Source organism: Protomyctophum parallelum (genome assembly GCF_964188405.1).
Source record: "Protomyctophum parallelum genome assembly, chromosome: 7".
NCBI classification, from domain to species: Eukaryota; Metazoa; Chordata; class Actinopteri; order Myctophiformes; family Myctophidae; genus Protomyctophum; species Protomyctophum parallelum.
The window spans coordinates 35,660,405-35,683,784 of NC_139705.1; the positions used below are offsets into that span (position 1 = coordinate 35,660,405).

At 45.4% G+C, this 23,380-nt stretch overlaps 1 protein-coding gene across 2 annotated transcripts in view; it reads left to right on the forward strand.

Annotated features, from left to right (window-relative positions):
* Window positions 1-23,380, forward strand: part of agrn (agrin) — a 346,246-nt gene that overhangs the window by 229,033 nt on the left and 93,833 nt on the right. For both annotated transcript variants that reach the window (XM_083770140.1, XM_083770141.1), the window contains exons 8-10: window positions 9,108-9,329; window positions 17,123-17,320; window positions 17,877-18,077. In XM_083770140.1, the coding sequence (XP_083626266.1) occupies window positions 9,108-9,329; window positions 17,123-17,320; window positions 17,877-18,077 (621 nt within the window). The remainder of the gene's footprint in view (window positions 1-9,107; window positions 9,330-17,122; window positions 17,321-17,876; window positions 18,078-23,380) is intronic.

A 23,380-nucleotide genomic window follows, 5' to 3' on the forward strand; every position in this document is an offset into this window, starting at 1 on the left:
AACTCAAATCAGGCTAACAAGCAACAGAAATATACACTATTAACGAAAACCAAAAGGGATCCTTTCCGAAGGGATCTTTAACTTATAATCAAAAGTCACTGGGTAGAATAGTTGGTTGGGGGAAAGACTGGCTTTTATAGGGAGGGCTGGGCCTGCCAGCTCAGCGTCGTCACGGCAACACGTGGACCCACCAATCCTGTGAGCTCCTCACAGGTGAGAAGGAAACTGGCCACGCCTCCGTGACCAGATCATCACTTACTATGGTTGATTGGCAATGAAGCCAACACCTTCCACATTCACAGAATCCTCCAGCTAATAATCACCTCTCAAACTATCAACCAAAAGTATAATAATAATAATCACAATAATGGCCAGGGGCCATAACAAGCTCATGTTGGGGAGATTAATTGAGAACCAGATTTTTTTTAGATACTTTATAATCGTTCATTAATTGTAATCGAGGCAAAAGTTTGAAATAATTGTGATCTTGATGATGTTGATGGTGAAGTTATATCGCCCATCCCTTCTCTCTCTCTCTCTCTCTCTCTCTCTCTCTCTCTCTCTCTCTCTCTCTCTCTCTGTCGAGTGTCCTTTTTATGCGCTATAGGTGTCAAGCGGATGTATCTTTAAGCACTGACAATACCTTCAAATGTTGTTTACATTTCATTCATCCTCTTTCCGTTATCAATTGATTATTGGAGAACTCCTGGGAGCTGCAAAATGGAATCATTATCATTATTTATTAAGATCATAATCGCATTGATGTGTGCATGAGACGCCGGCTTTTTGCTGAGAGTTCAGAGTTCAGAGCCACTGGTGTTCGATACTGGTGTCCTGGCAAGAGACATGCAGGTTTAGCTACTACCTCCCCTACAGTCGTCATTATGACACAAGAGACATGCAGGTTTAGCTACTACCTCCCCTACAGTCGTCATTATGACACAAGAGACATGCAGGTTTAGCTACTACCTCCCCTACAGTCGTCATTATGACACAAGAGACATGCAGGTTTAGCTACTACCTCCCCTACAGTCGTCATTATGACACAAGAGACATGCAGGTTTAGCTACTACCTCCCCTACAGTCGTCATTATGACACAAGAGACATGCAGGTTTAGCTACTACCTCCCCTACAGTCGTCATTATGACACAAGAGACATGCAGGTTTAGCTACTACCTCCCCTACAGTCGTCATTATGACACAAGAGACATTCAGGTTTAGCTACTACCTCCCCTACAGTCGTCATTATGACACAAGAGACATTCAGTTTTAGCTACTACCTCCCCTACAGTCGTCATTATGACACAAGAGACATTCAGTTTTAGCTACTACCTCCCCTACAGTCGTCATTATGACACAAGAGACATGCAGGTTTAGCTACCGTACTATCTCCCCTACAGTCGTCATCATGACCTGGTTTACGGTCGACTCAGTCGTTCGGGCGCGATCGTGTGAGCGTGACGGTATCGGTGGGTTGTTGCGGTTGGTCGCATGCAGGCCTGTCAGCTGATAATGGCATCTCATTCATCAGAGTGTCTTGCACAAGGTTATAATAGTTTTGGATTTTTCATTATAGTTTAGTTTGACACACTTAGGTTTGTATTAGTTTTACTGTTAGTTTTTGTTTTTTCTGCTCTTTTAAATCCTGCACCTGATGGATGAGTCAGGATTGAAAAGGATTGTGTAATGAAAACTCAAGATAAGATTCAAAAGATTCAAAGATTCAAGAGAATATTCAGTATACAGATTAAGCTTATAAATAAATTGACAAAAACGGAAACTAAGGCTTGTCCTGTCCAGGATTGGCTGAATCAACACATCCTGTAAATTTGGATGGATTTTGATTGGCTGTCATCATTTATCAAATTGTTCTGAATGCGATTCCAACGCTGCCATTGGATAATCTGTGTTATAGTTGTGGTGGACTCATTCCACTTGAGTTAGAATGATTCTTAAAACCGTTTATAGTTATTGTTATAGTTCTTGCTCTCTGTGTGGACGGCCCATAAGAGATTTCAGAGACGCCCAAAGCCCTTATAATTCATGGAAAGGCGACAGAATCAGTTTCCTTGGGTTGGTTTGGAAAGTACATTTTCTCCACAGAAGTTTCACAAGGACAGATATTTGGGTTTTTCTCCACAACAGCGGGGCTGCGAAACGAGGACCGAGGCTTTAGCCACCCCACCCCACGTGGGTTTGCTGCATGGGGAGTGAGCTCCGCTCAGAGAGTCTGTGAATGCAGAGAGGTCTCCTCCTCCCTGTGATAAGCACTCAGCGCCATGCAGACACGGCCTGCGGCTATGCCTTTTACCCTATGCTAATATAGCCTTTCTTTCTGCAGCTCTCCTCACCTACTCTTAACACGCCACATAAATGTGTGTGTGTGTGTGTGTGTGTGTGTGTGTGTGTGTGTGTGTGTGTGTGTGTGTGTGTGTGTGTGTGTGTGTGTGTGTGTGTGTGTGTGTGTGTGTTTGTGTGTGTGTGTGTGTGTGTGTACGTGCGTGCGTGCGTGCGTGCGTGCGTGCGTCTTTTTTCTCCACTACAATTATTTCACATCTTTAGTTACTAGTTAGTTACTTTGCATATTTGTATTATTACAAAACATACCATAACCACTTAAAAAGATCTGTGCACTTTTATTAAGGTACTGTACATGTATATTCTGACGCCATAGTCAAGTAAAATAATACAGGCCTTCTTTAGAGCATTTTATATTGTTGTAGGCTATTGTTAAAAGTACTTCTCCCACCTAGGCAGAGAGGGGGGGGTCATGTCGCAGCAGGTTATTCCACCATAACAGGTTAGGGAGAAAGCCCCTGGTTGCCAATTGGCTCCGGCACAACCATCACCTGGCTCAGACAGCCCGGGGAGTCATTTGGAATTGGTCAGGAGACCTGAGGGGAGACATTCTAATTTGCATTTATATGAGCTCGCCAAGAGAGAGGCAAGGAGCCGTCTCCCAAATGATCGGTGGACATTTCCCTGCACGTTGCTAACTTAATGGCACTTACAGCAGCTGTACACAGACACAGCGGGCTGCTCAGGATCTGCTGCATACTGTACACAATGTAGGCTGTCCTGCAGTGATTCATATAACTCGCACTACATGTCTCGCAACAGTCTGAGTTTTGAGCATCCTGCATCATTCTGCACGACAGCGTTGTCACAACGCGTAAACAAGGAAATGGATGTAGTCCATGTGTGCATCTTCCCAACCAATCAGAGTACGCAACATTTCATGAAGGCGTCTGCGATTTTTTTTCCTTCGGCGGAGTTTCGCCGCAAACATCGTTTTGATGCCACTTTTGCCATGTGACACCACGTCGGTCGACGCTTGTCACCCACAGCATGAATTGGCCTTTAGACGTGACTCAGGGAAATGCCGAAGAGCTGCATAGGACCTACTGTACTGAATGTAGGCTGACTTACTGAGAGGGTACAAATGGAGGTTCCATTTTGCACCCTCAGAGTTATAGACGGCTACTCTCTGTACTTGTAAATGATTCCGTAAAGGTCCATTTGGTTCCGTTTGTACACTCAGAGTTAGTGACTTAGGGAAATAAGCAACAAGGTGTGAGCTGCTCACCTACAGTACTGATTTAATTTCACCCTGAGACGGTACAAATGAGTTTAGACGTCTACTCTGGGTACTCGGAGGGGTCTTGTCGGTGTGAACTGAAAGGCGCGGCTCCTTAAATCCTGTCTGGGGGCCCAGAGCGGGGCCACGCCACCCAAATACCACACTAATTAAAACAGCACAGTTCCACCTCGCCAGCCAGGAGATGAGACGGAGCGAGGTGACATCCAGAATATCCAAAGACCTCTCCACATGTGTGTGTGTGTGTGTGTGTGTGTGTGTGTGTGTGTGTGTGTGTGTGTGTGTGTGTGTGTGTGTGTGTGTGTGTGTGTGTGTGTGTGGTGTCTGGTGTCTGTGTGGGAATATAATTTGCATGTGTATGAGAGAGAGAGAGAGAGAGAGAGAGGCATAACTGTATGCATACGCCTGAGGGCCGACAGCCAGCCATTTCAAAGCCTCTCTGACTTCATCTAAAATAGAGAGAAAGACAGTGATAGACAGAGATGGAGATAGAGAGAGAGAGAGATTGCTGCTCTGCAAGCCTTCTCTCAATTACCAAAGCAGTATGTATGCATGAACACTTAACTTCCTGACAGAACCAACATTACCATACCAACAACTTCAATGCACCGGGGCTACGCGGAACCTGTGGGCTGGGGGGCCCTGGGGTTCCCTGGGTACCTCAAGGATACTGCAAATGGGAGTTTTCATTGTCATACTGTAAGAACTTATTAGTGCATGTCCCGTCGATCGAAGCCGGAAGGCAATCCATTGATTGTGTTCAATCGGTTGTTAGGTGGTCAGATGGCGTGGGCCGCCGAGATGTTCGAACGGGCCCTTCATTTAGAAAAGGTTGGGAACCATGCAGTGCACTGGGGCGTTTCTTTTTGTAATAAATGGGGATGAAATGTTGCCTTCCAAGGTAGTGGGGGAGTGGGGTGATGAAAAATGAAAGAATAAGCGTTCCGGGGGGAATTGCTTTAATCTTTTAATGTGCGAGAGACAAAGGCAATGGGAGACAAAAGCCTTATCAGACACAGCAGCGGTTGTGCTTTAGGGGGCTGGCCTTGGGAAATGGCCCGCTGAACTTTTACTGAGGCCAAGGAAGGGTATATATGATTTGAACTTAGAACGCAGGCTGGTGCAACTGCACGCACACACGCACGCACGCACACACGCACGCACGCACGCACACACACGCATGCACGCCCACACACACACACACACACACGGAGGCTTGCAGCCATTGGACGAAAGATAAAATAAGATAAGGATAAGCCTTTATTGGATCCCGACCCCAGAGGCAAGTCCAGGTGTCGTAGCAAGCAGCAGCACGGTGGGAGGAACAGGTAAGAATCAGAAGAAGAATCAGGAACCAAACCAAGGATGTGTTAGTAGCAATACACATCTATACAGATTCAGGAACCAAACCAAGGATGTGTTAGTAGCAATACAAATCTATACAGATTCAGGAACCCAACCAAGGATGTGTTAGTAGCAATACAAATCTATACAGATTCCAGACAGAATGAAATAGTGAGCTGCTGGCGCTACATCACAGGGAATCAACCGCTTTTGAGGCTGCACCAGATTATTATTAGGCACCGCTAAAACCGAAAACCTTGTATGCCCACAACCGTTACTTTTCAGGAAAAAGAAAGTAATGAAGTCCAACATTTGTCACAAGCTCTTGTTAATGCCTTTCATTGGTTCAATATTTATGTAACCCACAGACACACTTGACCGCTTTGGCTTGAAAATGCTTTCAAATATAGCTTGTAGATCGTCTATTTGTGTTACTTTTGTGCGTCACTGTTGTATGTAAAAAACTGAAGTAGTAAAATCATTAAAAAAAAGTAAAATATGGAGATGCAAGGTTTCTGCCCAACAGAAACAATATTTATATGGCAGCGGTGCAAAAAAATAGCTTTGAAACAATGGCTTGGCATTGAAACATAGCAATCAATAGTGACGCAATTCCACCTCCTCAGCCAAAACATTATGTTATGCAATAGATAAAATATAGCTTGATATCCTTAAAAAGACGTCTGATTGATCTCTTCTCTCTTTATCCATTGGTCATTATTTCCCTTTGACTTCATGTGTCTGTCTGTTTTTAATCCTTGCCATACACTTCCATTTTTTTATGAAATTTCCATCTTTCTTTCATTATTTGTTGTTTTATAACCACTTACTGTAAGTCTGATTATATACTTCGCCATATGGCGGTGTCATGCAAAAATAACACCTACATCTAGTTCAAGGACACTGTTTGACACCTTTGTTTTTGTCTCGTACATTTTCTTTACTCTTCCCTGGGTTTGACAGCATTTAATGCCCAAATGTCGGGTATTTCAGTATCACAGTGTTTCTTTCATCACACATCTGAAGCGTGGCACTAAGAACAGCTCTGAGGGGCCTTCAAAGGAAGGCTAAGCGCTAATCTATGACCATCTCGTGAGTGATGCTGACTGGCTCTGCGGCTTCAGGGGCAATTCAGTGCCATGCTACGAGCATGTAGATCTGCTATTTTTCAAAAATCGTGAAAATGTGGCGCAAATCTTTTAATATATATTCTATCAGAGCGAACGTTTTTAAGTCAAATCTTTGCTTCTGGGGGGGCGGGGGGGGGGGGGGGGGTCCCTGGGGGTAGGCGGCCAATTACATATATTTTTGGGGGTCCTTGAAAATGTTTGAGAACGACTGACAGCAACATAGCAACATGGGTTTTTCAGAAAACTGTCAGGGTTTAGAAGAGATTTGTAGAATCTTCCTCAGATCTAAATGGGTTAAAACCTGGTTCTCAAGGTGGCTCCTCGGGGGGGTTCCAGTGGGTCCCCTGGAAAATAAGCTAATAATGTAGCATCAAAATCAGTTTAACCACTTTATCCCTATACTTTGGCTAGCTGATATTCAAGCTCGCAACACCTCTCCAATTGTTTTGAAAACAACTTGAAAATCCTCTATCTTGGGAGTCTCTGGCACAACATCTTTTCAGAGGGGGGTCCGTGGCAAAATATGGTCTTTGACACAAAACAGTTTGAGAACCACTGCCCCGTTATATATAAATACCGAAATATCACTTGGCCTCCTGCCTCTCCTGGACGTAGGATTCTCCAATTGCCCAAACCGTGTCCACTGCCGGAATTCACCTATCACATTCCGTCTTCGTCAGTTCTTTGATGACGTCACACGTCTCCTCTGCTCTTCCACCTGCTCCGTAATGGCAGCGATAAAAGGAAGGTAATTGCCTCTCTCCTCGCTGTCGGTCGAAGATTTACTACCCCCCACCACACCCCACCCTACCCCCCCAGCTTTGCAATGATACACAGAGTAACATCCACCCCAAGAGCACAAAGTCACCCCGCCACGATGGCATCTAAACCCATAATGATCAGCGTAATGGCCGAGACATCGGACTATAATTTCCATGACAAACCACCCCAGTGAAAGCCTTGGACCAGAGGAGTCAGGGGAGGGTGAAGGCTTACAGCATGCACGCACGCACTCACGCACGCATGCACGCACGCACGCACGTCTTCGTATAACTATACTGTATTTGTGAGGACATAAAAAAAAAAAAAAATAGTTGCTATTTTCTAACCCTCCAATTAACCCTAAAGCCAGAAAAAGCCAATCGCATTATTTTCGGTGACAGTACGTATTATAAATACTAACACAACCTCTAATGACCAGTCCTACAACCCTTACATGAACCTGAAGCCTGTCCTAATTGTCAGCGAGGAGAGATGTCTGTTTCTCAAGTTACTACTACACTTGTGGTGGTGACATTTGTCCCTCACAAGAATAGTAATTCAAGTAAACATGCACGCACGCACGCACGCACGCACGCACGCTACATACTTCTAGTGTTGTAGATCCCTCTACCCGGGTCGGGAGCAGAGGATCAAACAAGGACACAATACCGCTCCCCGTGTCCTCATTAAATCTGCATGCCCCAAAACTCTTATCTCTCTATCCCTCACGAGGTCGGTGCCGCGGCGCGTGTCAAATCACTTCAACCGGCGAGGAGACGCCGCCTCGGCGCGTGCACACAATTGTGCACGCACACACAGTCGTTTCTGTCATTCGCACATCCCAAGTGACACCCCAAGACTAAAAAGTGGCAATGTGTTCTCGTCGACACACTAACTTTTTGTGCTGTGAAGAATGGATTGGGATAGGTTGCTGTGATGAAAGAATCCTCATTACCCCCCGCCGCCCACCCGCCATCCTGACCCGCGTCCGGCATGCATGTGGGAACACCAATGAATCCGTCCACAACGAAAACACAGCATTGTTCCTAAACTCTGCCGTTCACCGGCATTCGCCTGGAGAGTCTGGGTTGCGTCGGGAACTGGTACAAATCACAGGAAATGACATACGAAGGACAGGAAATAGGAAGCCAAAGCGTTTTTAAAGGACTGTATAGCTTTTCCACTGGTCGACCCTTCCTACACCCCTCCCTGTCTAACACAAACCCTACACACAGTCAAATCTGGGGCAATAAGTCACATGGGGAGTAAGCGATGTACTTTAGTTTGAAGTTTTTGTTAAAAAGTTAAACCACTATCATTGCTATAGAGTGGTGGTTCTCAAGCTTTTGAAATGTCAATGATCCCCATAGCTCTGTGAGTGTACACATGTAACCAAATTAACTTTCGGGTCCATTTGGTTACATTTTACACTGTCGGAGTTACACACCTGTGCGGCATCATTTGCAAGAGCCCTGGACCCCACTTTGAGAACCACTGCTTAGAGTCTTCCACTTCCACTTCTATTTTTCTCTCTCCTGATTGGATAAAATTGGTATCCAGACCTGACGCTCTACAGCAATGATAGTGGAATATGTAGCTATTTAACATTTATTTTATGTATATACCTTACACCCCCTTTTAACTCTCAAAGTGTGAAAATGTGAACACTTTACACTTTCAGGGTTAAATGAACACACCCAGATTTTACTGTACACTATAACCGCCTGTACGCTTTGACTTGTACTCCCTGTCCCTCCCTTAGTCCCTTTCCTAGCTCCCTGAATCTCCTTTTCCTCTCTCTCTCTCTCTCTCTCTCTCTCTCTCTCTCTCTCTCTCTCTCTCTCTCTCTCTCTCTCTCTCTCGCTCTCTCTCTCTCTCTCTCTTCTACCCCACTGGTTCTCAGCTTCAGGTTTGGGGACCACCAGTGGTCCAAAATGGACCCTTACAGCCAGGTCTGTAACAAATGCTGCGTTCACACGGGCAGACACAAAAGATACAGTCTACCATAAACTTTCAACGGAAGCCAGCAACAATAAATAATGCTGAATAAGAAAATGGACCCTGATATGGAAAGGGTTGAAAACCACAGGTCTAGACGGTAAAACCTGAGAGTTAAATTACCACTGTCTCTCTGAGTAGCAGACCTACAATAGGGTCCATTTATACCCCAGACCCCACATTGAGAGCCAGCACCCATCCACCCTGTTAACACGATCAATGTTATTAACTGTGTTCTCTCTCTCTCTCCCTGGGGTGGTTTGGGTCCATCCAGATCTTCACGTGCCCAGCCCGTGCGTGGACGTGGCGTGCGAGCACGGCGCGGTGTGCGTGGTGAAGAACGACGAGCCGGTGTGCGAGTGTCCCGAGGCGTGCCCGCAGACGCCAGACCCGGTGTGCGGCAGCAACGGCCACAGCTACAGGAGCCCCTGTGAGATGAGGTCCATGGGCTGTGCCCTGCAGATCACCATCCACATCCAGCACAAAGGACCATGCGGTGAGATACCCATAAGTATAGCTTAGTGGTACATTTACTCTAGTACTTTTGACATGACATGTCCAAATCAGGGACACCAGGTTGAAGGTGTACATTTTGCTGCTAATACTGCTAACACCTTTACTTGATTTTTCAAGTAAAAGTGAATAACCGTAAAACCTTACAAATAATGCATTACCATAAAAGTAGGGGTGTTCTGTTCCGATCACATGATCAGGAGCAAAGAAAACGGGATTGGGACAAGTATCAATAATGATTATATCCATATCATGATATTAGCCTGGATATTGTGTGTGAGTTTGGATATTGTACTATTGTCGATCATATGGCATAACTTAAGTGTTCTATAAATAAATAAATAAATAAATATATATATATACTGTATATCGGATAGGAGGAAATCGGACACTCAAAATCAAATGATTGGAATCGGATCGGGAGAAAAAAGACGTGATCGGGACATCCCTATACTTAAAAATAAAGGTCATGAGAAAAAAGACGTGATCGGGACATCCCTATACTTAATAGTAAAGGTCATGATACAGCACTTTGTAATGGAGCATTTTATTGGCATTAGCATCGTATTGGTATTTTGCTGAAGAAACTGAACTGAGAACTTCTACCACAGACATGCACATGAGCACACGCACGCACGCACGCACACACACACACACACACACACACACACACACACACACAGGAAGTGTTGAGACCGAGCCAGCAGGCCTAGGAAGCTTCATATACGCTCTCCTCATTAGCGCTATCGTTCACTTGGACAGCGTACAGCGAGGAGACGCCTGGTGTTTTTGAAGGCCTGCCGGCTGCTTCTGCAACCCTCACACTCCTGGTGGTGGTGGTGGTGGGGGGGCTACAAGTGACTGAGCCAGCAAAACACCGACCCCCCCGAGAGAGTAGGCCAGGCGCTAGGTACGCCTCTCTCTCTCTCTCTCTCTCTCTCTCTCTCTCTCTCTCCGACGGCATTACATACACCTGGAGGATGGCATTAGCACGGCGCGCGGCCCGGCCTGCTATCTGGAGGAGGGCATTAGCATGACGTGCGGCCCGGCCCTGCTATCACATTCAATTAGCGGCAGGCAAATAACGGCCGCTGATTTAGCTCTAATTGAGGGACAGGCGAGGCCAGCCTGCGGAACCTTCCGCGTTATTAACCTGTTTAATGCTCCATCCAAGAGAGACTCCGTTATTCCTCATTTCTCCTCACCTGTCCGTCCTTCGCTCGCGTCCACGTGTTGCGACTAGGCTGCATGTCGCCCCGGGGCCTTGTTTTATTTATTTATTTAATTTTCTTCTCTTTAAGCCATTAAGACCTGGAACGCATCGGCGTCACCTTAGCTTTTAACCACTTCAACCAACATTTTAAACTTCATCTATTGAAAAATAGCAAATCTACAAGCTCATAGCACGGCCTATTTTGTATTATTTGTATTTTTTTAAATGTGTGCAAATCATTGAATATCTATTCTTTCACAGCGAACGTTTTTTAACTCAAATCTTTGCTTCTGGGGTCCCTGGAACAAAATATTTGCTGCGGCCAAATACATATCATTCTGGAGGTCGTTGACACGAAAGGGTTTGATAACCACTGGTATAGAAACATAAAGGTTTTTCGGGAAACTGTTTAGGATTTTGAAGATATTTGCAGAATGAGGTCTTAATGGATTAAAGGGAATGGACCAGCTGTTTCCCGGGGCTATAAATCACGGAGGCGGCGATGGCGAATGTCGTCCTTTATCGGGGGCTCAATGTCCTGATAGCGGGCCTCCGCTTCTTTATCAGCGCCGTGCCCCTCACACCTGGCGCTCTGCTCCGCACGCCGCCTCATCCAGCGGCTCCGCACGTTGCCACAGACATTACAAAGCAGTGATCCGGGGCCCCCGGATAATAGGAAAAATATATAGAAGATTGTAATGATCTAATAATAATAATAACAAAGCATTTAATAAATATGTTTCTTGAAAACCTTGGGGAAAAATAAGTTTGATTTTAAGAACACAAAAACTGCTCATGACGGAACGTTCCGTCATATACGTTTTATTATTGATATCAAACGGGATTGTTTTCATTTTTTTTCTTTATTTTTTTTGCTTGGCCTGTCCTTCTTCAGCAATCCTAGACCAGTTTTGCGCCCTGCGCAGTGCCGTTCACTTCTTGTATACAGGCTGACTAAAAAGCTGAATAACTCAAAATCTACGGCGCTCTCCATGGTTTGACAAAACGCCAGATGTTCGGAGGTCTTTTCAGATTTTCCGGTGATCACGATTGGAACATTTGGCGTTTTCTTGAGCAAGGATGGCCTAATTTTAGCTCGCTAGAATTGACACGGTGATACGGTTAGGAAGGTATACTACGTTGGTTGGTTCTATTGATCCGAGCAGGAACGCAATTGTTTGATAGTTAAAATCAACATGCTCTGAAAATGACCAGTTCACACTTAACACGCGGTGGGTGGGCCGCGAACGCTTTTGAGATTTACAAGTGGGCCCTGATCCAGAAAAGGTTGGGAACTGCTGGTCATGCATGCCAAAATATGGTGCGATTATGAATTCACAAAATGTGAAAACATACACAAAAAATATGTTTTTTGCGAGGTTAGCCTGGTGACAGCCAAAAGAGAAAGCATGCACACGCACACACACACACACACACACACACACACACACACACACACACACACACAGTCAGACAGCTCGGCCCCTAGGAGCCACTCTGTAAAGAAAGTGGAAAGGGTAAGAGATTGATTCAATGCAGAGAACAGAACAATAGGGGAGAAAGTAAAGTGTGCTGCTACCCTCACAGGGGTACGTTCTGAACTGTGGTGGGGGTGGTTGGGGTGAGAGAATGAAGTCTGCCTTGAGAAGGACTTAGCACTACGCTTTGTGTTTTGAAGTGTTGTGAACGTGCACCGGCTAAACTACTCCCCAGCCAATGTGTGTGTACACTGCATGCACCGCATGCCCCGGCGGCGCCATTATCCCATTAATCCATATTAAGACCTGAGGCCGATTCTACAAATGCCTTCTAAATCGGTAGTTCTCACACCTTTTTTCAAAAATAGCAGATGTACAAGCTCACATAGTGGCACAATTAAGGTGACATGCTCTGAGCTTGTTTATCTGCTATTTTTTAATAGCCAATGTAAAACTCAAATGATGATGACACATATGCTTTCCCGGTTACCACCCACCTCTCTCTCTCTCTCTCTCTCTCTCTCTCTCTCTCTCTCTGCTCCTCCTCACCTTATTTACTTCCATCTCACGCCTCTCCCTCGTTTATTACATCTCCCTCTGCCCTCCCTCTCTATCTCTCCCCCTCTCTCTCTCCCTCTCTCTCTCTCCCTCTCTCGCTCTCAGCTCCGCTCGGCTGACCTATATTTCTTACTCTGCCGTGGATATTGTTTTACCAGCACCTGTGGGACAGAAAAAAGGGGGATTTTCTTTCTTTTATTTCATCAAATTGACTGCATATGACCTCCATATGAATGGCCTTTTTCCTGTAGCAAAAGGTGATATTGTCTCTTTTGCATGGAAACCTTGTATGTCCAAAACTGTTACATTTCAAATAGAAAAATAGCTAAAGAAAAGCAGACCGACAAGCTCAAAACTCTTTTGATGCTTTTGTGTATGATCAAGTGGTGCATTAATTTCTGAAAAAACACGAAAAGTTAACCCATTCAGGACGGGAACCCCTTTTGGTGTTTTAAGCATTATGCTAGCTATTGCACCGAGTGCTGCTATGAGCTTGTATATTTGCTATTTTTTAATAATCGAATGTCGCAAAGCTTTGAATATATATTCTTTCAGAGCTTGTAAAAGAGACTTCAGTCTCAATGTGGTTTATACTGGTTAAATAAAGGTTTAAAAACAAGAAAAGAGCGAACCTTTTTAATTAAAATCTTTGATTCTGGGGGGGTCCCTGGAACAACATATTTTCGGGGGGTCAGGGGGGTCGGCGGCCAATTACATATACTTTGTGTGGTCCTTGACATTAAATAGTTTGAGAACCACTGATATAGAAACAATGGGTTTTCATAAAACTAAACGATTTAGAAGCCATTTTTTAAGGAGAAGAGAGAAGAGAGGTTTCGGCCCGACAGCAACAATACGAATTTTTGTAGCAAAAAGTCATATCCTACTTGAGGAGGGGGGTGGGGGGCACTTAACCAAGCTCTCCTCTCCCGGACCGCCTATATACAAGGTCAGCCGCCACTCAAGCATGGGGAAGGAAAAATATCAGAATAATAACAAATGTCAATCCTGCCGCTATCGAGTCGCACCTGAGCCATAAAGATAACCGCTATTTCCCCACCCCCGGGGAAGCGGAATGAAATTATTACTCGGCCCACAGGGCTAGCCACGGTACACAGCCCCCGCGTTGCACATGTACGTACGCGCACATACCGTCGCTGCCAGGCAGGAACCTTGTATCTCTCTGTGTATCTCCATACCGTATTTCATTTTATGATGTTTTTTTTTTAATGCCCTACAACTATGTCATACTTCTTTGATTGACTGTGTCATGCAAAAGTAGCCGAAATAGCAATACTACAAGCTCAGCTCACTGCAGTATATGTGTCACAATGCGCCGTGCCGTGAGCTTGTAGATCTGCTATTTTTGGGAACAATTTTGAAATTGATATAGAAAGCGTTCACCTGGCAAGAAAAGGGACACCAATTTGGAAGTCTGTCTCTGCGTTTTATAAAAATTTTACCAATGAAAAGTATTATCATTGAACCTATTGGAGCACGGGTTCTTTTCTCTGAAAAGTAAAAAGTAACCGATCTGGACATACAAGGTTTACGTCCGACAGCGGTGATGTTCATGCACGCGCCCCAGCTCATTCCCGTCCACTCCCCACTCCAGCTCCGGCCCATAAAAGGTGTACCGTATATCAGCCTGTGATAATTGGCTGTGATAATAGCTCTCTCAAGTCAGTGAGTTGTTATGGTGGCTGAATAAAAAGCCCGGGCAGCGCTGCGCAAACAGCCCAGAAATAAGCCACATTATCATCACCATCATTCCTCGTCTCGGGCCCCGTGCCCGCCCGCCCACCCGCCCATGCAGACGCTGGTGCCTCAGCGTTTTATGGCAGCCGGTTTGCGCTGACGCAGATCCCCCCCCCTTCCCCCTCCCGCCCGCTCTTGCGGGAGCCAGGAGTCATCCATACCGCTGGATTACAGACGGTGGCCCCTCCGCTCTGTCGCCCGCCCCTCTGCCTCCGCTTTCTAAAATAAAGACTATTCATTATCGCAGAGAGAGGCCGGGGCTCCGGGAGCGTGCCTGCTGCTCACAGTACCTGCACGGCGCGCCGGGCCAACAATTGAGTTGGCCCCTCTCTCAACGTGTATGGGGAAACGTTTCTCTCGCTCCGTTTCCCCCGCTGGAATAAGTCCTCGTGCACTCGGATTTCCATTTGGGGATGGGAGGGGGGGAGTAGACATTATATGTGCCAGGTAGCTATATGTGACCAGTGCCAGTGGTTTAATATACAAGAGGGCCATGGTCATTTTTCAGTTCTTTACATATTATGAAACTACACACTGTAACCTTTCATATGATCTATTGCTCATTGAAATTGGGGGGGAAATGAAGAAGATATGACCATTTGAAACTTGTTGAACCAGAATTCCCAAATTAGAGCATTCCCCCTTCAAAGATTTCAGCAGTGATCTATGACTTTAGGGGGCGCTGTTTTCCCTTCATTCCTCCATTATTCAACCAGCAGTGTTGCCATGTCTGCTTATTATAATTAGTTGGCCTTGTTTCTAAAGAAAAATAATGCATAGGCCTACTGTACCAATTTTATAATAATTTATAACCTGTTACTAAAAATGTATTTGACAAAAAATAAAGTGTAGTTGATTATTTGGGCTTGTTTTTAAAGTGTAGTTGATTATGGAGATTTGTTAACCAAGTGGACCCTTATTAGATCAGGCCTATGTAAATGTTCCAGATGAGTAGCCTACAAATAAAATAGCTATATTAGCCTGTTATTATTATTTGTCTCCAGGGACAAGATTTGTATTGTTGTAGATCGGCTATTTTCGCTTATTTTGGGCTTGTTTTCATATACCGGGTTGCTTATTTCTCAGAACCTGGCAACCCTGCGATAGCTTTTTAGCTTACGTTTAGCATTATATTGATATCAATCCTGTAGCTAAAACAAGTACATATCGCGCTATATTACATATCGATGTGATCTGCGTTATTATGACCTTAATTTTCATGGCAGGTACATTCCAAAGTGGGACACATATAGGCAGAGGACACAGTCCTCAATCATACACTGCTGGTTTTCTATGTCACGTCCGGGGACCCACAGCGGTCTTTGAGGTGGTTCCAGTGGGTCCTGAAAATCAGTTAAAACCACTTTAAACAATCCTTAGGCTTGTCTCCACCAGGCATGTGGAGAGAGTATGTAAGAGTATGAAGAACACCTCTAACCACAGTAGATGTGCTACTTAGATTTAGCATACTCTTCCATACACATTTGTTAACATTTGTATTTCTTAAAATAGTTAGCTTCATGAATAATTACACTTGGGCCCAAAGCGCACGTGGATTTATTAGCAGTTATGAAAGTTCCAAAATAATCATCTCAAATTGGGATGCATGTGAAAACTCTTGGCTTCCGTCTCTGAGAACGCGTTGAGTCATGCATTCGCAGAGTGGATTTACAGAAGTGTGAAATCTGTGCTCAATGGCGGCATGCCGACATAGCAGCTCTGAAGGTATTTTTACACACTTCACTCGATGCCGTTGCTAATTGCTGGCAGACAAAAGACCCTGTGACTCATGTAGCCAATTACAGTTTAACTCTCAGAGTTAGACCGAGAGAAACAAGGCAGAAATCTATACAATAACACATACAATAGTACAGTACATCCAAACAGACTGCATTAAACGACATTAAACTGTCACTCGATTTGCCACTCACTTTATACCCTCTATAACACAAATACGGGTCCACTTGGTTACCTTTGCACACATTCACGTGTCTCAGGGAAATAAGGAACAGATATGTGAGGATTTGACTGTGTGCATCTCCAAATCAAAATAGGGACATTGCAGCAGCACTTGGCAGAGCGCCGCTCATGACTCCCTTTACTGGGGCGCGGCTTAAAAGGGCTGCACACGGCTGCTAAGTTATGAGGTTGAACCCCAAGAAGGGGAGACTTGAACATTACTCTGTATGTGTTCCCCGTTAATGGCAGTGGATTATAGCGCTGCTGAGACATTCATTTCAGCCCTGCGTCCAACCCTGGAAGGAGCCATATAATTGTCAGAGGGGAGGGGAGGGGCAGGCTCACACCGGTGTTATCACTTCCCATTAATTTCACGACCGTATAAGGCCATGTTATGAATGGAGCGTCCCTACGGTTATATGGGAGCGCATTTAACGTAATGTAACGTGACATCCGGTGTCGTAATGTGGACGTAAGCGTTAAAAGAGACCTCGGTGTCGTGTGTGTGTGTGTGTGTGTGTGTGTGTGTGTGTGTGTGCATGCGTGCGTGCATGCGCCCGTGCGTGCGTGCGTGCGTGTTGGAAAAAGTACTCAATTGTTTTAGTAGAAAGTAACTACTCCGGAAAAGTCCGGAATTCAAAATGTACTTGAGTAAAAGTACAAAAGTATTGGCATGAAAATGTACTTAAAATATACCAAAAGCAGAAAGTACTCACTATGCAGAATGTCCCATTTAAAGTTTGCAAATGTATAAAAACATTTAGAAAATGGCGCAGTATCCACAATGTTGTTGTTCTTCCCTCCGTCCAGACGAGGCGTGCGCCAACTGCTCCTTCGGGGCGATCTGTGACGCCCAGACGGGCCAGTGCGTGTGTCCGTCGGAGTGCGTGGACTCCCACCAGCCCGTGTGCGGCAGCGACGGCGCCACGTACGACAGTGAGTGCACGTTGCACGTGCGCGCCTGCAAGGAGCAGGTGGACCTGCGCGTGGTCAGCCAGGGAGAATGCCGTGAGTATGACCGACGCCCTCTCTCCTTCACCAATCATTGTAGTGTGATATAAAACACATCCAAAATAGTTTTCTCAATTTTCTCGCTATATATTGTTTTCAAAAGTAAAATTGGACTTTTTCAAATTGTTAAATTTGTTCCCGAAGAAACAGTGTGGGCTCGAGTAGCTCGCTAAGTAACTGAGACCTCAGTGGTGCTGCACCCACTATTAAGTATTGATGCTGACGTACAGTATGATGATGTCTTAAGCCCTAAACACACCAAAGGGTCACCATGCAACTCCTTGGGTCCAAACGGTTGCAAAGAGTTAAGGGTAAAACCGGATTGACCCTTTGGCGTGGTTTGGGCCATTTGAATTCTATGCGTTGAATCACTAGGGTCAACGTGCAACAAGACACATCACACCGCAGGGACAACGCTAAAACCGGCTTGACCCTTTGGTGTGGTTAGGGCTTTACACTGTCTACATTTGACATTGTGATGTCTACATTTGGACTTTTCCCCCCAAAACTGCTGTTTCTCACATTGTGTCTGTGTGCTCCTCTGTGCCACCAGGGACGTGCGGCAGCGTGGTGTGCGCCTGGGGCGCCCGCTGCGTGGGCAACAAGTGCGAGTGCCCGCCGTGCCAGCTCCAGGCCTTCTCGCTGGTGTGCGGCAGTGACGGCGTCACCTACGACAACGTCTGTGAGCTCCGCACCGCCTCTTGCGTCATGAAGAAGAACATTGAGGCGGTCAAGCCCGGCAGCTGTGATGAAGGTAAGGGAAATGGACTTTGAAAATGGCGTAATTACTTTAACCAATCAGCCATTGAAGGTGGTGTAATTATCTCCACCCATCTGTGACGTTTCACATTGAGTAACGGTCCCTGCGTGTCCCCCTCGGGTAATCAACCCATTCTGTACAGGGAAAGCGTCTGGGTCATTGATTTTATTTTATATATATAGCAACAGTTTATTTTAATTAATTTATCTTATCTTATACTTATCTGTTTGTCCCTGGTGGGGGTCCACGGCCAAATGCATATCATTTTGGTGGTCCTTGGCACGAAAAAGGTTGAAAACTACAGACTTTGTTGCATTTGTAGAATCGGCCTCAGGTATTAATGGGATTAAAACGGGAAGGGTCAACACAATGTCATCGTCGTCGTCCTCGCTCCTTTGATTTGATTTTCTTTCTTTAGTTTTTTTTCTTTCTGTAATTTTTTTGGGGGCTTTTATGCCTTTATTGATAGGACCGTAGACTGACAGGAAATGTGTAGAGGGATGGGCAGTGACACGCAGCAAAGGTCGTCAGGATTTCAATCAAACCAGTACGTCCAAAAACCATGACTTTTCAGGAAATGGAACGATGTAGTGATAAAATGTAGTGAAAATAGCAGATCTACAAGCTCACGGTGAGTCAACGCGACACACTGTGAGCTTGTATATCTGCTATGTTTTGCTTTGCTATGATGAAGTAGGGCATTATTTATTACCGAAAAAACACAAAACGATATAATATGGCGATATAAGGTTTCTGCCCCGACAGCGGCGACTTTCAAGTGCAAGAGCCAGTTTAATTTCCGCGCCTGAAGCGCCTGCATTATTGTTCTTTATCCCGCATTTGGAATAAACGAGGTCCAAATTGGCCCCGTTGGGTCTACGCTGATCAGCGGCGACAGGCTGAAGTGGAGCGTTCCACAACGCCGTTCCGCCGGGAGCAACTTGTCACCCTTCTGTTGTCACGCCAACTGCCCCACACGCACGCACACATGCACGCACGCACACACATGCACGCACGCACACACACACGCACGCACGTCAGTGACTGCCGTCATACCTTTACAATGCGTGAAGGCGAACAGATTACACCTGCCAGGGCCTTCGAGTCCATTTTATACTTATAGTTATACTTCGCTGCACGCTGAAAATAGCCTCGCCAATCTACAAACACGTGGTGTGAGCAAGCAAGTAGCTTTTGCTATTTTAAAAGGTGGTAAGAAGGAGAATACTGTAGCTAGAAGTAGACGAAGGAGAAAGAATGAAGGACAACAGAGAGGGGGGATGTGTGTGAGGCAGTGCTGAGTCATCTGACTGTTTGTTTTGTATCCTTATTGCAGTCTGGCTGCGCGGCGTGTTGTTCCACATCGACTCAACGGTCCATTTAACACAGTTTCATTGACTCAGACGACTGGCCTTTTTTGTATCTGGAGCATGAAGAAATGTGCCACTGTATGCTCACAGCGCATACAGTTTGTATGACTATACTTGTGAGGACATCAACGTTTTAGAACGGTGCGGTCTTTATGAATGACATTTTGACTGTTTTGGCATCTTTTGGAGTCCTGCCTCAAAGCAGACCAGAGGTAGAAAACTGACGTTCCCTGATGTCATCGCTAGGGACACATGCATCAGTAAGCAGGAACTGGGGATGGCAATGAAGGACCGGAAAGTCTGCCGTGATATTGTGAAATCCATGATCTCGACCACGGTTGAAAAATGATGATGATGATGAATTCCAACCACAAACACAACATCTAACCTCTAAATGCCTAACCCTATAATTTCTTAATTGTAAGTCTTGTGAAGACTAGGACAATTTGAAATTTTTATTTAAAATAAAATAAAAATTCTCAAATTCTAGTATACTAGTATAGGGACATTTGGCCCTCAGAAGTATAGAAATACAACTACACACACACGCGCGTGCACACGCATGCACGCACGTTCGCACTTCATATAATCTTGTGGCAGCATGCAGGCGAAGATGCTCTCTTTTTCTGTTCCCAAGGGCATTTTTATGCTTCTGATGCCTGGTGATTTCTTTTTTCTTTTTGCATTTTCTCCTCTCTATCTCTCTCTCTCCATCTCTCCATCTCTCTCTGAACATGCCCTTTCTCCTCCGTCCCCTGCTCATTTTGAATCACAGAAAGCCATCAGGCTTACACAATAGAATATTTTTCTCTGTCCCCATGGCTTGTCTCTCATATTCTGTTCATCAAAATCCTGCCCGATGACAAAGGCGCACCATCACTTTCCCCGAGCGGGAGGAAGATGGGATCGTCTACGATCAATGCATCTCACCCCGGGGGCTGTCCTGTCCTCGACTGTGAGCGTGTCCCCGAATGTGACCCAGACCCTCCACAGGGGTTCGGCCATGGTTTTTGTGAACAGATGAGAAACTGGACCTGCTGGGCTGCGCACATAAAAATCTATGTCGTCGACTGCAGCTGACATTTTCTGTAGCTTTTTTCTTTTTTTTCTTTGGAAAAGATAAGAAGGACTTTCCTATATCTCTCTCCGCCTCCGCCTTAATGGATGCACACGACAGGATAGTGTTTCGATGGCGATTTGGCAAAAGCGGCAGTTTATATTGGATAATACAGCAATTCGTCATGAAAAATAAGCCCTGCGATTCTGCTTGCTAGCTCTATCATAGACAGCAGTGAAAGTCTATATCAGCACGGCCTACAGTACCCCCGTGCCATACCTCATATCTAAGATAAGGCCAGCGCGGGGACGAGTGATTTATTCGTTTATGTAGACCTGACTTAAAAAACACACTCATTAGTCATGCGGCGGGGAGGGCGGATGAGGGGGCAGGGCGAAAAAATGGAAGTTGGTTTCGCCCGCCTTTTATTTAGCGGTAATGAAAAATGACACTGTTCCCACCGCCGGCCGCACGGGGAAATTTATCACCTGTTTAATTTCACACTCGGGTAGGCCTGGCCTCAGCACCCTTTTTTTTGTTGCGACACTGACAAAGTGGCGTCTGAGAGCAGTGCATCACCTAGGGGGGCCCAGGCCCTTTTTTTAATTGAATACACATTTAATAAACAGGATTACGAGTGCAGCTGCAGCAGCACACAGTGACGCCGCGGATCACACACCGCACATATCACGGGGGAGGATCACACTTAGAGGGTGCTGTGAAGTGCATGGGGGGGTGGGGGGGCAGGCGAGTGGCTTTCTGCTGTGGCAAAGGACTCATCGCAATGAAATGAGTAGGTGGGTTTTTTTTAACCGCTGCCTGTCATTGCCACTATCTCTCCTTTCCTGGCGCATTGTGAGCTTGTAGATCGCCTATTTTCGGATGTGCGGCACCGGTGCACAACTAAGTGAAAAATCCATAGTCCCACTCCCCTCCGTCTGGGGCCGGCCGCGACGCTCAATCCTTCTTTATCTCGCGGGAGAGTTTATTTGGGGCTAACGCGCTGTCACATCCTTCAGAGGCAGGCCCAGTCTGAGAGCCACTGACAAATGGGTCGAAAACAAACACAAAGAGCTCCGGCACCCGAGCTCCATCTCGACTGTTGCTTTTCAGGTGTGTGTGTGGGGGGGTGGGGGGGTGGAGCAGCAATATGTCCTGGATGACATTCGCTCAGGTCACGGTGTTCTCTCCCTGCCGAACGCCATTCCAGAAGGAACCGATATTGATGATGTAAACGTCTGTCTTGATCTGCTGTCTCCCGGCAGCCGGCTCCACCTCAGAATGTCACGCTCATCATGTACTCTATTATATCCGCTCATTCTTTCCCTCCTTTCTTTTCCTCCCATCGCGCCATTTTACATTGTCGCTGTCGGGGTGGAAACCTCGTATGTCCAACGCGGTTACTTTTCAGGAAATGCAAAAAAAAGAAAAGAAAAGAAAAAAAGAAAAGATGGATGGATTCGTAAATTAAGTCACAAGCTCTTAATACTTTTCATTGGTTGAATATTTATAAACCCCATTGACACACTTAACCACTTTCACTTGTTGTCAAATGTTTTACATACAGTATTATAGCAAAAGCAGTAGATCTACAGCACGAGCACACAGCGTTTCGCGATGTAACGGGTTGTGAGGTAGCAGACACTTTCTCTACCTTTCCCTGACACTGTCATACAACGTAGTTGTAGGGGATTAATGTACAAAAAAATAAGTAAAATGTTGAAACATGGAGATACAAGGATTCTGCCCGACAGCGAAGCTATATTCTTTTCCTCCCAGAGCCAATCCTTTACACACGCAAAAAACAACATCCTTTATTCCACCTCTTGCTTCCGCTGTCAGTTGCTTGTAATACTTTTCTCCCTTATCTCCACAAGTTCTTTTGCCGTCATTTCGGTGCAGTCCTCCTTTCTCCTCTCCCCCGCCGCTGAATTCCCTCTTGTTAACGGAGTTCCCTCGGCTAAATAGAGCCAGGGTTTCTGAGATGATTGAGTATAAGGGAAGCGGACTGGCAGGGTGGGGAGAAGAGCTGATGCAGCCATCTTATAGCCGGGGCTGTGCTAATTGAAAGGTTGATGCGAGGCAGCGCAGGGCCACGGGAACATCAAAGCGTAGCGGCTAATTGGGACCCCCTCTTCACCCTTCACTTGTATTTATTCCATTTCTAATGTCTTACCTCCTCCATTGTATTCATCTCGTCTTCCGTAAGCCGGGCCTGAGAATTCATTCATTCTTTTTTTCTTCCATTGTGTGCCGGCATAAATGGATTTCGGTGACCGGCCAGTCGTGCAAGAAGTAATAAGTAGCAATGCCACAATGTAGAAACTCTCAAGGACAAAATAAAACACGGCTTGTATTCAACATTACTGTATTCAAAAGTACAAAGTGTTGACATCAACTTAGAAACACATTAAAAGTCAAATTTGCTCAGGCTTTAATCCATTTTGACCTGAGATCAGATTCTAAAAATGTTTTCTACATCCTGAAAATGTTTCTATGTCAGTCGTTCTTCGATTTTTCAAAAATAGCAGACCTACAAGCTCTATGAGCCTGTAGATCTGCTATTTTTCAATAGCTAAATTATAACATAATGTTATGAGGTTCCCGCCCAAAATGGGTTAACACAAGCTTGTAGATTCGGCTATTTTCAAAGTATAAAATAGCCTTACGTTGTTTATGTATGTCTATAATAATAATAATAATAATCTAAATGAAAAGTAAATGTATCTCAACAATTGCAGTACTTGAGTAATTGCACTTCGTTACATTCCACCACTGCCAACGGTTCTCCTTATTTATCTCATTCCGGGGGGTCCAGCTGCCTCGCCAGCGAGGCTCCTTATGACCTCTGTCATCGATTAAAATCAGCT